Source organism: Phyllobates terribilis, unplaced genomic scaffold (assembly GCF_046119375.1).
Source record: "Phyllobates terribilis strain yellow unplaced genomic scaffold, ASM4611937v1 Scaffold_7__3_contigs__length_470593459, whole genome shotgun sequence".
In the NCBI taxonomy this organism is placed as follows: domain Eukaryota; kingdom Metazoa; phylum Chordata; class Amphibia; order Anura; family Dendrobatidae; genus Phyllobates; species Phyllobates terribilis.
In genome coordinates this window covers 51,263,388-51,278,676 of record NW_027362767.1, presented here as the reverse complement: position 1 = coordinate 51,278,676, position 15,289 = coordinate 51,263,388, and the positions used below count along the sequence as shown (strand labels likewise).

General features: G+C 42.9%; 1 protein-coding gene across 1 annotated transcript in view; it reads left to right on the top strand.

Annotated features, from left to right (window-relative positions):
• MAP4K5 (mitogen-activated protein kinase kinase kinase kinase 5) overlaps positions 1 to 15,289 on the top strand; it is a 90,441-nt gene that overhangs the window by 49,383 nt on the left and 25,769 nt on the right. Inside the window, exons 3-20 of the mRNA XM_073638552.1 lie at positions 2,265 to 2,355; positions 3,796 to 3,860; positions 4,600 to 4,655; positions 6,554 to 6,601; positions 6,682 to 6,724; positions 6,807 to 6,879; positions 6,964 to 7,095; positions 7,342 to 7,404; positions 7,680 to 7,761; positions 9,737 to 9,853; positions 9,957 to 10,029; positions 10,594 to 10,649; positions 11,561 to 11,601; positions 11,813 to 11,855; positions 12,119 to 12,329; positions 14,103 to 14,194; positions 14,591 to 14,632; positions 14,950 to 15,034. Coding sequence (XP_073494653.1) covers positions 2,265 to 2,355; positions 3,796 to 3,860; positions 4,600 to 4,655; positions 6,554 to 6,601; positions 6,682 to 6,724; positions 6,807 to 6,879; positions 6,964 to 7,095; positions 7,342 to 7,404; positions 7,680 to 7,761; positions 9,737 to 9,853; positions 9,957 to 10,029; positions 10,594 to 10,649; positions 11,561 to 11,601; positions 11,813 to 11,855; positions 12,119 to 12,329; positions 14,103 to 14,194; positions 14,591 to 14,632; positions 14,950 to 15,034 — 1,413 coding nt within the window. The remainder of the gene's footprint in view (positions 1 to 2,264; positions 2,356 to 3,795; positions 3,861 to 4,599; positions 4,656 to 6,553; positions 6,602 to 6,681; positions 6,725 to 6,806; positions 6,880 to 6,963; positions 7,096 to 7,341; positions 7,405 to 7,679; positions 7,762 to 9,736; positions 9,854 to 9,956; positions 10,030 to 10,593; positions 10,650 to 11,560; positions 11,602 to 11,812; positions 11,856 to 12,118; positions 12,330 to 14,102; positions 14,195 to 14,590; positions 14,633 to 14,949; positions 15,035 to 15,289) is intronic.

Here is a 15,289-nt window from a genome sequence, read left to right as displayed (position 1 = left end):
CCTCGTAGAACTGCATTGCAAAGGGAATTGAGTCTTGACAGGTAGTTCTTTGCTTGCAGTGCTACATGTATGCACATGCAACGTGATAGCGCCGGCTCCAAGAAGAAGTGTAAATGTATTTTTGGCACGAGTCTTGACAGCCGGATTGTAGCTTGACAACCCAATATATGTATTAATTTGAGATCATTATAGTTAGGGGTTAACTGGGAGTGGCGTTTCACTCTTCTTGTTGGGTTGTGACGTGCATTGGAATTTAGGAAGACTTGAGCGACAAGTGGCGTTTCCCAGTATAAATATTCTCTAGAGCGACTGTGGATGGCTCTGGACTTGCACCCAGTGAAGGTGGCTACTCTAGCTAATGGTCACGTTTTATGCTTTGGACATTATACTATCATTATGGATAGACAGTGTTCGGCGCACAACCATGGTCAGTCACGCATAGGAAATTGGCCTGGAATGCCGACTCAAATCCTGAAAATGTCAATTCTTTCTGCAGGTTTTTATAGTGAATGCATAGTGTGACATTGGCATCCAATCTGCATGTAATACTATGTGATCTGCAGCTTTTTCTGCAGTTTTGCATTGCGAAGGGTGAAATCCACAGTTAAAGCCATAATATAAATTGACATACTGTGGTCAGTTTAGTATGTGCATTTTCCATAGGCTAGGAAATAGCTTGCTGATCAATGGGTGTCTGATTGCTGGGACACCTAGCAATCTTGAGATTAGGGCTCTGCACCGTTTTAATTGGGGTGTAGGTGCGCGTTGCTCATCATCCGCTCCATTCATTGTATATGGGGCTGACAGATATAGTGTATCACTATACTCTGTTTTATTTGACAATTAATGGAGCGGAGGTCGAGCACCATATTAAAGACTGTGCTGTAGAGCCACAATCTCAGGATCTAGGTGCCCCAGCAGTCAGATCCACAGCAATCCGCAAGTTATTCCCAAAAAAACAACTTTATTCTCCATCCATTGGCTAGGATGGGGTATAACCCTTTAATGTACATCTTAAAAGTATGCCTTAACTTACCCCTTTAAACGATTTATCAAGGTATATTTCATTTATTATTCCATTTATTAAGAATAATCCAGTTAAAAGGTATGACGCCGATGCATAGTTTGCAAAGCCAAATGTTGTAAACTGCAGCCTATATTCTGCAACTGGATATGTAATACAATGGTGCTTTTTATTGGACCTTTTGCCATTTAATAGATCATTTCCAATAATAAGTTTATACATTGCAGTAATGAGTAAGTGTAGGCTCATGTCAGCTCATACTTGGTGTCCTGCTTTTGTGGGATTTGTATTAAAACCCAGTCTATATTCTAAGTATGATCCATCTGTAAAAAGCAGAGGAGCTACAGGAAATCATTTTTCTTCTTCTGCAACTAAGGAAATGCAAGACGTCTGTAGCTTGTGGCTGATTTTGCTTCTTAGTTGTGCTAACCATGTACAGCGATCTTCAGCCGATGACTCACGTACTTCATCTGTGACACCAGCCGGGACGTGAAGCTCGTGACAAATGGTGCACAAGGTTTGTCTGCACATCTCGTCTGTAGCTCTGATTGTTGGGAATATGAAAAGCCTACAGGAACTTTTCACTGATGTCAAGATAGAATTTATATGGCTCACATAGCATGGTGGATCTGTATGAGATTCATTTTGGACTAAATATTTAACTATTTGTTTTTCACTTAAATATATTGCACTGTGTTTGTTTAGTTTTTTTTACAAGCTCTCTGTTTAGCTGCACATTTCTGGCTGCAGAATGAGTTCACTGAGAATCCGTCAGTGAACTCGTTTTGCAGTAGCGTATGTAATGCTTCTTTGTACAGGTCATAATGTCCAGACTGGCTGTGTGTCTCCTAACCCGAGCTCATACGCCTATGAGGCCGGACCGGACGTCACTATTCACACACAAAAAGTTAAATGTCTGATGTGGTCATAAATCATAAAATAGATAAGTTTTCATCAAAGGTCAGCAAAATTTTGAGGTTTGTGGTTGCTAAGACCTTTTTTTTTTTTTTTTTAAATGGATAATTTTTTTTCAATATAAGCCACTCAACTGAATGAATATACTAATAATAATAAACCTTCAGGTGTCCATATCCTTTTAAAGAAAGAAAAAAAGTTTATATAATTGTAAAAAACTGTAACATGGATGTACACACCCTTAGAGACCCCACATAAATGAGGTACGCTTGTGGAAGCTCTTCATGCCGGAATTTCCGGTTTCTCCTTTCCTCTCTGTCTGCAGGTGATGACTTCTCTCTAATACAACAAGAAATCTTCATGGTGAAGGAGTGTAAGCACACCAACATCGTGGCCTACTTCGGCAGCTATCTCTGGTACAGTTCGGTTTCTGATACCCCTCCATATACAGCGATTAGAGACCGGTCCATTTTAGTGCTTTCTGAGTTCTTCCTCTTCACAGGTCCTTTGTTGGGCAGGTCCGAGGGGCTGCTGTTACAGGGGGATTCCCATCTTGTAAGGAGTATGCCATTGCTCTATCATTGCTGGGAGTCCAGCACTCCCGGACATCTGCTGGTTCCCCACATTGTGCTTTTTCTGTCTTTCCCGGCTCAATGGGCCAGCCGCAGTTTTCTGCACAGCCGGGTGGCCATGCTGACGAGTCACAGGGAAATACAGTAAAGAGAATGCGGTAATTAAGGCACTGCATCACCCTCATGCTCTGGATCAATCACGGTCCCAAACGTTTGACCTCACTGGTCATAAAGCGATGGCATATCCTAACGACATTACTGATACTTCATAATATGCTTTATGCATAAAGGTTTATTCCTAACCCAGCGATCCCAATTATGGGAGTTAGTTCCTCAGCTATCTACGGCAGGCCCAAAGGGAGAGAGTTCAGCCCAATGGGGCATTTTAGAGGCAAATTATTGGGACCATCCCAGCAGTTGGATTCTCATGATCCACAAATTAAGATAACATTTTACGTTGGGGATAACCCTTTGTGATGACACAGCATTTAATTTTAATTAGGCCACACATATTTTTCTTCAGTAAATCAAGAGACCTGAGCCATTGTTCATAGAAGCTGAACGTTGATTCTTGAATTGATTATTGCCACACTGTTTTACCCTCAACCTGTGTTGTCTGAGTAGTATTCTGCCCACGGGGAAGGAGAGCGAGTGTTCAGTGGGATGAGCCCTGGTCCATGCGATCTTTCTAAAGACGGCCAGGCCAGCGGACGAGATCATCCACTGACCCCTGTGACTCTGGATAGTTGATAAATTATGGTTCGTGGGGAACCGACTGATGGGACAATACCCTAAAGGTGCCTCTAAAATGCTCCATCAGAATTGAGGGGCATCCGTGCATGCGTGCCACCACTCATAATTCATTCTTTAATTGCCAGAGTTCAGCGCTAGTTATCTCCAGAAGTCCTACAGAGAGAGAATGGAGCTTTTCAGAGCTCTGTTCTTGGGATCACTGGGGGTCCCAGCTGTTAGACCACCACTGATCCACAAGTTATAACTTATCCTTCGGATAGGTGATCACTTTTAAGGTTAGGAATAACCCTTTTAAGATTTTTTTCAAATAATTTCTTGATGCTCTTCTATATTAAAGACTTGGTGTATAGATGTCCATGTCTCGGGTTCTAGAACACTAATCTCTTACATTGTGATGTGAAAGGTCGGTCTTTTGTATCCCTCTAGAAAGGCGTATACGTTTTAATTACCAGATATGCACCGGTGAATCTGTCTTCTGCTGGATGCTTCCATTAATCTAGTGATTTGTTTTCCCTTTTCTGTCTCTTCAAGCCGGGAGAAGCTATGGATCTGTATGGAGTACTGCGGTGGAGGGTCTCTCCAGGACATATATCATGGTAAGGTACCGTCCTATAATCTGAGCACATCACAATTGACGTGTAATCTCTCTCAAACACTTTTTTACCGACACTGGGTACAATGTCCAGTTTGGAGACTCTTCAACAAAACCATGGATCTTAACAAGCATTATTGTCCAGTTGGTGTCAACCCAATATAACTCTTCAGCAGCTAGACTGGTTAGCCGGAAATAACGTCAACATGGACTGTGCTTGGATCAGAAGTCATAACTGAGAGGTCTCCATACTTAAGCTAACTACCTCTTTGGTATATATGGGCCGGATCTTCCTTTCCAATCAGTCTAAATTTAAATTTTTGGTGTCCGGTTCCCACAATTTTCCTGGAGTACATCATTTGTGTCAGGATGACCCGACTATCCCATTTGTCTCCATGTGGTTTGCAAAATTATATTCACCTTCTACAGAACCAACCCTATTGAGATATATGCAGCTGTACCCTTAATGTTTTCTGTTGGGGAAAGTTCTGATTGGAAAAGTTGGGATTACAACTGGTATAAGCCTTTATTGTCTTACCTGAGATAAATGTCATCAGAGGGAGCATCTGCCTATATTCTTGCCTCCGATGACCATGCCGGTTGTGGGAGTAGAAGTTGGCCACTGGCAAAACAATCCTTTGTTTAAGGAGCCCACGTTTTGAAAGGTTATTGGTGTATTACTTGGCAAACTTTGATCTTTGACCATGAATATGGGTTTATCCATGTCATTTTTCTCCTTGCAGTCACTGGACCACTCTCAGAAAACCAAATCTCCTACATGTGCCGGGAAACCTTGCAGGTATTTGTATTTTCATGCAAACTCCAGAAAGAGAAAAATCCTGTGACAATTGCTTGCCATTGCAAATATTCACAAGGTGTACATTCTGTAATGGGAACTATGCTTGCCAATGATTTAGAGCAGCCATCAACAGGGATTGATGAACACCTTCCATGGTCACCTCCATGTGCAGGAGGGAAAAGCTCCTTCCCTGATAAAGATAGAGATATAGAGAGAGAAATAGAGATAGATAAGCCAAGAGAAATCTGCCGAAACATTGTAGTGCTGCCAAATTTTCTTTAATTATTTTAGCTAGAGAGATATATAGAGATATAGATAAAGATATATCTGTTTGTGAATCTTTTAAAAATGTGCGGAAAATTGATCACCAGCGTTTACTTCCGAGTGAGAGGAAAGTGTAAAGCTCAGGATGTCTGTTCACTCCCAAGGATATCATAGTTGTACAGCTTAGCTCTCCTTGACGGATGATTTCTATTATCTTCTGTAGTATAATGAGATCCAGAATCCGATTTTCTGCTTTTGCACTATTTGATTTTTATGTGACTGTAGCTTTCAGCTTTTAATGTAGAGAAAAGAGGATGTGGGTTTTTAGTTCTTTCCTAATGCTGACCCGACTGACACGCGGCCCGTCTTGTGTTAACCGATACCACAATATTCTGCATTTGCCTGCATATATGAATGGAGTTCAGGTATTCCTTTCAGTCCTATTAGCCCCCCTCCATGTATAACCTCCGGTCGTATAATCTATGGCCCCCGCTATGCCGTCTGCCTTTACTAACATGTGACAGACTGGCCGGTGGTGCGGAGCTCACTGATACCAGCGCGGTCCTGTAATAGGAGCCACCGGGGGAGCAAATCCGTCCATGACATTTCTTCCTCCTGAATCTTCCCCATCACCTGTGAGTGATATTATTGAGAAATTGAAGGAACCGCAGCCACGAAGCGGAGACCCTGTAACATTACAGAACGGGGGGCCGAGTGCTAAGGAGCTGAAGTGTCACCACTGCTCTGCTGACCCCATAACTGCAGAGTCCACACCTCCTCTGGTATAACATCAGCACAAACACTTCGCCCCCGCCGGGAGCTTCATGGCAGAGCAGCTGCATGTAGCCGTACATCACCAAGCACAATGCCAGGTGTAGGATGGGGTGGTGTAAAGCCGCCACCACTGGACTCTGCAGGGGACGTCTTCTATGCAGTGATGGATCGCACATCTATGATGGAGGAGTCTGGGTTTGGCGATTCCAGGTGAGCTTTACCCCCTGTCTGCATTGTGCCCCCTGTACAGATGGTGGAGGAGGATAATGCTATGGGCTGTTATCAGGGGGCGGCCTCGGGCCTTCAGTTCCAGTGAAGGGAAATCTTAACACTTCAGCAGAAGACAGTTGTAACTTTTCAGCTTTGCGGGAACAGTTTGGGGTTCGCCTTTTTTTTATTTCCTATAATTGTGCCCAATGCATAAGGTCCATACAGACATGGAGGGGGGAACATGAGCGGCCACACAGAGCCTGGACCTCAGCCCCATCCAACCTGTAAGGTGAACTAGAACTAGATTGTGAGCTCAACCTCTCCCCAACATCAGGTTCTGGCCTCACAAATGCTCTTCTGTATAAAGGGGCAAAAATTCCCACAGAAAACTCCAAAATCTTGTAGAAATCCTTCCCAGAAGAATGGAAGCTATTGTATCTGCAAAAGGGCAATCTGTAGGTGAAGTCTTCATCCTTATGGATTGGTAATTATATATTGATGCTGTTACTTGCAGGTTGGCTAAAGTCGCTGTGTAGCTTCTGATAAAAAAATGTTATTTTTAAAGCCTGATACTGTTCTTCAATGTGAATGTGGTCATATCCTTATGCTTTACTGCCGCCTTTACTCATGTTTTTTTTTTTTCCCTCTAGGGTCTGGCATATTTACACAGTAAGGGTAAAATGCACAGAGATATCAAGGTACGGAGAATATGGATGTGATGATATATATTTATTCACATAAGATTCCTTTATCAATGCCATATATGTGTCACTTGCAGGGTGCCAACATACTACTCACAGACAATGGGGATGTCAAACTAGGTACCATCTTATCTTCTATGTTCTCTATGGGGCAGGGTCTTCTTTATCTTCATAGTAGCTCACTCCCCTGTTTCTCTTGTAGCCGACTTCGGGGTGGCAGCAAAGATAACTGCAACGATCGCCAAGAGGAAGTCTTTTATCGGGACGCCATACTGGTAATGAGACCTTATTTTGTATATTTTTTTCTTTTAAGATCCTCTGTATGTAGCCTGTATATAACTATATTCGCTGCATTACAGGATGGCTCCAGAAGTGGCAGCAGTGGAGAAAAACGGAGGCTACAACCAGCTGTGCGACATCTGGGCTGTCGGCATCACCTCAATAGAACTGGCAGAGCTGCAGCCGCCATTGTTTGATCTGCATCCAATGAGGTTTGTTATTATGTCATATATTATCATTGCTCTCCATTTAAAGGGATCATCCACTGCGTGAGTGTAAAGATTATATTTTATATCTGCTGCTCAGCTGTTTACTTTATGGCAAGCTGCACATGACTGCAGGAAACCCTGATGCCTAACGCAGGAAGTGCATGCCTGTGTACTAATCTACTATATTGCATGGAAATAAGTTTTATTATTCAGGATTAAATCTATATTTCCATGTTTTATTTCACATAGAGCTTTATTCCTCATGTCAAAGAGCAATTTCCAGCCTCCAAAACTAAAAGAGAAGCTGAAATGGTAAGTAGAGCGCCTACATCTGACATCTTCACCACCCAAAGAGTAGCGGTGTTCATAGAGGTTAGGCAACTACTAATCTAAGAGCCATGTTTTGGCCTTCTTTACAAACTGTATTACTCCTATGGGGCTTTGTCATGGGGAAGAGAAGGAAGCTAGGGGAAGCTTACCCCTTTATGTGTCTTATGTGAGAATCAGATCTTTGCATTGACTGGTCGAGCTCCTCATTTGATTTTTTCGTGTAAAGTTCATTGCCTCTTGCATTTGTTCTTTTGCAGGACGCCGGTTTTTCATAACTTTGTTAAAGTTTCCCTCACGAAGAACCCAAAGAAACGACCAACTGCAGAGCGACTGTTAACTGTAAGTACCAGTTTTGGCCTTTGAATAGTTAAACCCAATATGCCATACAGAAAAATCTAATCCAGTCACAACTGAAGCAACTACTGGCATGGCATTTAGGTAGAGGTCTGAGTTCATCAATCAAGACCCCCCCCATTAATTGCTGGAACAGAGGGGCTGCAGAGCTGATTATTTCTGTTATTTCAAATTTTATATGTGATTAAAAACCTTTGATATCTCGTGGGAGGCCAATGTGACCCAGGAAGGTCTACCTCATCCAATGTTTGAGTGTGATCAAAGGCTAAGGGGGCTGGCTTTATGACAATGCAAAGAAAGTAAACACTGACAGTCTTCATGACCGATCTTCAAAGACATGTGTCTCTCCTGACCCCAAAGTAGAAGAAAAGTCTGCTCCCAATATGTGCAAGCCATATAAATAGCCACAGAAGTTTTGGGATTTTGTCCTGTGTAGCAATGAAATGACGCTGGAACTTTTTGGGCCTATGCATCAGCAGTATCTGGCGTAGGAAGAAGGAAGCATATGCTGAAAAAACACACCCTGCCTACAGGGAAGCATGGGGGCTTGTAATCCTGCAGGGAAGCATGGTGGGGGCTCGTTTAATCCTGCAGTGAAGCATGGCGGGGGCTTGGTTAATCCTGCAGGGAAGCATGGTCGGGGCTCGATGATGCCTGTCGGGAAGCATTGCGATGGCTTAGTGAGAATTACAGTAAAGAATAGTGGGGGCTATGTGATGCCTGCAGGCAAGTATGACAAGGACTCTGTGATGCCTGCAGGCAAGTATGACAAGGACTCTGTGATGCCTGCAGGGAAGCATGGTTATGGCTTGGTGAGAATTACAGAGTAGCATGGCAGGGGCTCTGTGTTGCCTGCAGGGAAGCATGGTGATGGCTTGGAGAGCATTACAGAGAAGCATGGCGGGGGCTCGGTGACACCTGCAGGAAAGCATGGCCGTTGTCTGATGTGTACAGTGAAGTATGGCAGTGGCTTGGTGACAATTTAGTGAAGCATAGCGGGGGCTCGGTGATGCCTGCAGGGAAGAATGGCAGTGATCGGATGTGTACAGTGACGTATGGCAGTGGCTTGGTGAGAATTACAGTGATGCATGTGGGGGCTCGTTGATGCTCGGGGGCTGATTTGTTTCCTCTGACATTGGAAATCTGCAGCGTGTGATAGATAAGATGGATTTAATTAAGTATTATGAAATCCTATGAGAAAACCTCATGCTTTCTGTGAGGAAGATGAAGCTTGACCGTCATTAGTCTTTCCAACAGGACAATGATATCAAGCCTCAAAGTCCATCAAGTCTGGGTTTCATAAGTAGCCCTGTAAGATTCTGGTGGCCGTCAGTCAACTGACTTAAACCCCATGCATCATCTTTGGTGGGATGTGAAAAAGGCGGTTCCAGCACACAAACCAAGAATATTACTGACATGGAGGACATTGCCCATGAGGATTGGGCTAAGATTCCTCAGGAACTCTGCTAGAAGCTTGTGCCTTTCTATGAAAAACATTTCAAGAAGGTCATAACAGCCAGAGAGGCTCCACTAAGTGCTAAAGACGCTCCTCATGAAGGCGTGAATAATTCCTGAGACTGCAGTATTCAGGAAAATGGCACTTTGTGCTGAATGTGGAGAAACCACTTGTAAATATTAGTTGTGTTGATCCCTTTACATTGTTCTTGTTTGATGGTTTTATCTCTGTCTCTTCATTGGGGGACACAGGAACCGTAGGCGTATGCTGCTGTGACCATGCAAACAGCAGAAAGTTTGTCAATTTTGCTAATACACCTAATTTGCAATGGAAGTTGATAATTTTGATTGCAACTATAGATAAAAGCTTAGTGCATGTGGCCGTGCTTTCAGAGGGGCTCAGGCTCATTCTGGGTTTTGCTGTGGGACCCTCTTTCTGGTATTATTACTACTGAGATATATTTAATACCCCGTGACCTTAATAAGGAGTATTCTTACATTTCAGCACACTTTCGTAGCACAAGGAGGTCTCTCGAGATTACTTGCATTGGAGCTTTTGGACAAGGTCAACAATCCAGACCACCACCACCATTATATCGAGCCTGATGATGATGATCTAGAGGTAAGTGGGAATTACCAATCTTTTCAAGTTGGTTAAGTGTACTGAAACTCCCAATAATGTGCACTTTGTCAGAAGTAATAAATTGCATTTTGATCTCTTGCAGCCCATATCTGCTGTGCGCCATACCATCAAGTCTACTAACAAAAGAGCCGAGAAGACTGTGTCTGAGCTCAACTGTGAGTAGCCAGTCAAAAATACATGGATATCTATAATAATATAATGCAATGGCTCCATGGCTATTGCAAAACTACCACTCCCAACATCTCCGCTTTCAATGCATGCTGAGAGTTGTTTTTCAGCAGTTGCGTAGGTGAACAAGTTGGGGTCTTCACCGCTGTGTCCCACACTGCACAGGAGGATGGGGATCCCCTTTTCTCTTTATCTGGCCGTATTAGGAGGAGTGAGCGATGCAATATATCTCGTCTGAGCAAATTAGAAAATAATAGTTTCCTCTTTACGATAATAACGGAGTAGTGAAAGCTCCGGCTCCCGATCATTCAGCCCCTCTATACTCTTCAGAAGTTGAGTTGCTTGCAGTTACATAGCCGAGACGAAAGAAGAACTGGATTAGTAGACCTTTGTATCCTAAAGCTTTGTGTATCTACAGAGAATAGGTCCTTCGGCGCAGGGTACTTCCTCTAAAAGTATTCGTTTTTCTTTTCTGTGTGTTGGACTGGGGTCTTGCTCTGTAGACTGCTAGCACGTCCGTCTATCGTGGTAACCACATCTCTCTGTTCTAGTTGACAAGCTGCAGTTTGAGCCTCCACTCAGGAAGGAAACTGAAGCCAATGAAGTGGTGAGTTTGTAAGATTGACGATATAATGCCCAAAAAAAAAAAAAAAAAACGCCTTTGTTATGGTCACGTTTACATGTTGCGGCGACCATGCTCTGGAGATCGCGGCAGATTTGCTCCGTGCCTGCAGCCATCACCAGCCGCAGACTAATGGTCATTCGGCAGATCATTGCCGCTCTGCAGCGACACCTGCTGGTGGAGCTTGGAATTGTTCTACATAGTTTTTTTTTCTTTTCTTCTTTTTACTATTTATGACCATTAAAGGCTATGTTCACACTACCATTCAAGACCCAGAGCCTCTTTCAGCTTGCACATAGCCGCATGCTATGCTTTTTATTTTCAACAAAACGACAGATGCCATGACTGACTCCATTAAAAGTCAGTGGGATTTGTGAGACGACATTGTTGTGTCTCTTGTAATGGATCTGACACGTGGTCATGCTCTCAATTATAATTGAAACCGCAGCGATAATGTGAACAGCGTGGTTTGGATCTGTGTGTGCTCTCGGACTCCATTGATGCCTTGGACACAAGGGTCGGGCACTGTTGGAAATTATTGTAACATGGATCAGGGACAATCTTATTCGTTATACTTTAGGAAAGTTGTTTTTTTTTTTGTTTTTTTTCTCCTACTTTAACTTTTGTGGGAAATGTATAATCTAAAATACAGGTAGAAAACCTAATGTTGAGATGCAATATAGGGGAATATAGAACATTTGTGCCTGAACATATTTGTTTAGAGCGTTTGCCCAGGTTTTCAGATATGTTTGGGGTGCAGCTCCTTAGCCATGTTTGGAAATGATTTATTATTATTATTCTGGATATGGGCCGCCTGTGCTGTTCATTACAGTAAGACCTGTGTGTATACTGCTGCTTCTCGCATCTCCCAATCTTATGTCATTTCTTTTTTTTAGGGCATCAACTGGAATCCTTTTGCGAATGGAGCAAACCATGAGTATGGCTTTTACTTGTGCCTTAGCTGGAGTTAGCTTATGTTTCTGAGCACCTCTTATGTTATTAACCATTCTCCTGTAACAGTATCCTCTCAACATTTTGGGATTTCTTTGTCACTTTTTGCATGACTTGCCCTCCTTTATTCTTTCCTGTGCATCTTTGCTGCAATCCAGCATATTAGGAAGTCAGACCTATTTTCATTCTTATTTCAGTTCCACCATGAAACGGGCTGTTCCTCCGCCGCTGCCTCCTAAGGTACAGTATAATTGTGTCATTTCTCCTAGAAAATTGTAGAACTTATATGAAATGTAGTTTTTTTCCAAATAAAGAGGAATTATAACAGAACGAAAATCTAAATAAAAGAAAGCGCTGCTGCCGACTGTTTACACTGCCCTTCTTTGCCTCCTGTGTTAAGTCATGAAACCTTTTTTATTTTTTTCCCATAAATTGAGGTCCTATTGATATGACTATTAATAGAATATCCTGGACATCACTAATGGGGTCTTTTATTCCAACAGCCAATGAGAATGAACAGCTGCCCAGATGAAAGCATGGCTGACGACGAGCGAGCCAACACCATCAAACATCAACCAGATAACCGAGCCTCCCCGTTCTACCGCAGGCAGAGCTCCCCAGGTTGTGGTCGCCACACCGCTCCCCCCAATAATAATTTCCTCACTAGCAGCATCCGCTCCCCTGGATTGTACCGCTGTAAACTCTATCAGTTGGGTAAATAGCACAAAGCAGAGGCAGGGAGGACGGAAACTCCACTGCGACCTTGCAAATACAAGGGATAACACATCATTACATGGCTGGCTGACTATGAGCACAACCAGGAATGAGTGACCACATGCTTCCATCACTCGCCTCACCCTAATTCTGCATTTTCCCAGCATCACACTTCATGTGGTGGCAGGAGCGATCATTACACATGGACCCAAAACCAGCCACATCCAGCCGGAATATTACAGAGCAATTTTCTCTTTTTTTCTGGGTGATATTTGGTCACGGTTAGTGGTTTGTTAGTTGCAGGATGAGTATATTTGGTGGCAGAAAGGATTTACACATCACTCAGGATTTGCAACTGGTATGGCCGAACTGTAATACATGGTAGATGGCTGCAGAGTGCAACAATAAGTAATGTATAGTGTTCCCTTAAAAGTCGTAATACCCTGAACATCCCTTATCAAGTTAGATTATCCTGAGTTCCCCTTATACAATAGTAATGCCCCCGAGTGTCCACTCTAATAATTAAAGGGGTTATCCAGTTTTGGAAAAACCCCTGTTACCCCATCTGCAGTTGGCTTTACTCTGCTTCCTCGTGTCCTGGGATGAGTCTCCTTCGCTGCTCCTGGTGTTATTGTCTGCAGCGCTGACATTTTAGACATCCCTGGAGCCAGTAATTGAGCTCAGCAACTCTGCCCTGAGTCAACAGTATGATTGTCTGCAGTGCTGTCAACTTGATGTCAGCTCTGCAGACGATAATAGACACCGGAAACCTCTTTAGTAATGCCATGTCTTCCCCCAAATAAGTAATACTGCCCCCTGAGTACCACCCAAAAAGTAATATTTCCCTCTAAGTGAACCCTAAGAACAACAAATAAAAATGGGCCTCAATGCAAAATTGATAACGTGACCCCCCTATTACCATTTGCCATTTTTTATACTGATGCCTTATGTGGCAGAGGGACCTTTGGAAAGGAAGAAGGAATTCCAGCTTCATATATAGTCAAAAAAATGTATTGAAAATTAAAATCAGATTCCATAGCCAATTTCCATAAAAGTCTAGGGCTATGCGTTTCGAACGCAAAACTTGCCTTCTTTATCAAAGCTTGATAGTCATCCCTCTGGTCCGGTAACAATCTGCAGGCCATCGTTCACACAACAGTAAGGGAATAGAGTGAATGTGTCACCACGTGGAAGTGTGCAGGCATGGCCTCCATCTCATACTATTCATTCTCGCACTTCACCTTGCCTTGCTCACTCCACCCTCCATTATAATCCGCATTATATGAGACTGTCACAATGTACATTTTCACCCATTTGCACATTTCAGTACCGTGCGTTCTAACTTCAGCCGTCTTACAGGACGGGTTTTCTTCCACATATCTCCTTGCTGACTGCTTTGTGGCCTTTACTGCATCACAACGGTGGATTATACAGATGTCAATGTGTATTTGAGCTTATATTGGGCTATTTTCCTCATTAACCTGTTTTTTTTGCATTTCTGTCCATCCTCTGGTAGTCACCCTCATGTGCATGATTTACTTGCTTATCTTCATTGTCATGTGGATACCAGATTCTCAGCTCGTTACTGTGTTAAAGGGATTGTCCAGTTTCGATCATTTGAGATATTTTTTTATACATGCACATTATAATCAGAAAGATCCCATTAAAATGACTGTGCCGCCCTTAAATTCAAAGAGGTTTTTGAAACTGGAGAAGCCCTTTAATTTGATGGTTCTATTTATTGCACTAATTTTATCATCCCCTCTTTTGCAGGGAATGGAGAAAGTCCTCTGAGACTTGGAAGTCCAACTGGAGAGAGCCCGAAACCCCAACTCCAACAGAAGAAGGATAAGAAGGATTTCCCAGTACGTGACGTGTTTCAGGTGTCGTCACAGCTTTGTATTTTCTTGGCAGCAATCACTGAGGCCCGATTATCAGGTCGACCTGTGCACAGTCACTAGTAGTTGGAATTATTATTATTTTTTTACATTCCCTATAATAGCTGCCCCCTAGTAGTCAAGATTTTATTTTTAAAAAATGACTTTTGGTGATCTTTGTGGAAAAATTGTAATCCATATGTTTGCAAAAATCCAGCAACCACAAAAAAAGAATGAAAAGTTAAAATATAACTTTTAATCCATCATGATTTAAAAGGTATAAGGTGCACACTTAAAACCTTCAGTCTTCCATAAGATTCTGGTGCTGAGTGTTGTTCTTGTGTTTATGCCTCTGCTATTCTAATTTACTGTTCTCTTTTCTAGAAACCAACGATTAATGGTTTACCACCCACTCCCAAGGTGCTGGTAAGTATGATTAGTCTGCCAAACAGAAATGGCAGTAATGTGTTTGGTGAGACCAGTTTTCTCTGATGATAAAGTGGTGGTGAGGGGTCCTGCAGCTGGTGCCCTGCGGAGCGGAGGCATTATATACACCCTTAGCTGGTATCAATGGACCGTCCATAGGAATGCATGCATGTACCTGGTGCTCCAGACTGAGTGCTGCTTTTCGACACTGCTCTGTCTGTGTTTTAGAGGATGTCCTGTCCCCCAGTTAATTTTACCTTTTTTTTTTAAATTAATTCTGATTAATGTTTTTCACAACTTATAATTTTGCCTTTTAGATGGGAGCCTGTTTCTCCAAAGTGTTTGATGGTTGTCCTTTAAAGATAAATTGTGCAACGTCCTGGATACACCCAGATACTAAAGGTACTATTATATGCATATACATACTGTAAGACGGCGGTGTTCACACCGTGCAGTAACTGAGGCAGTGACCCAAGCAAGTCCAACATGTGCAGCTTTTATTCAGCACTCACGGGTAAACAGAAAGTCTTACGGTTCGCAGCCGGGTTAACAAAAGTCCATAAACAACGGTTGCCGTGGGCAACGGTCGCGCCGGGCCGCTCAGAGCCTGACAGGTGCAGAGGCTTCCCAGGCGGTGGTTCAGACACACTCAATCCT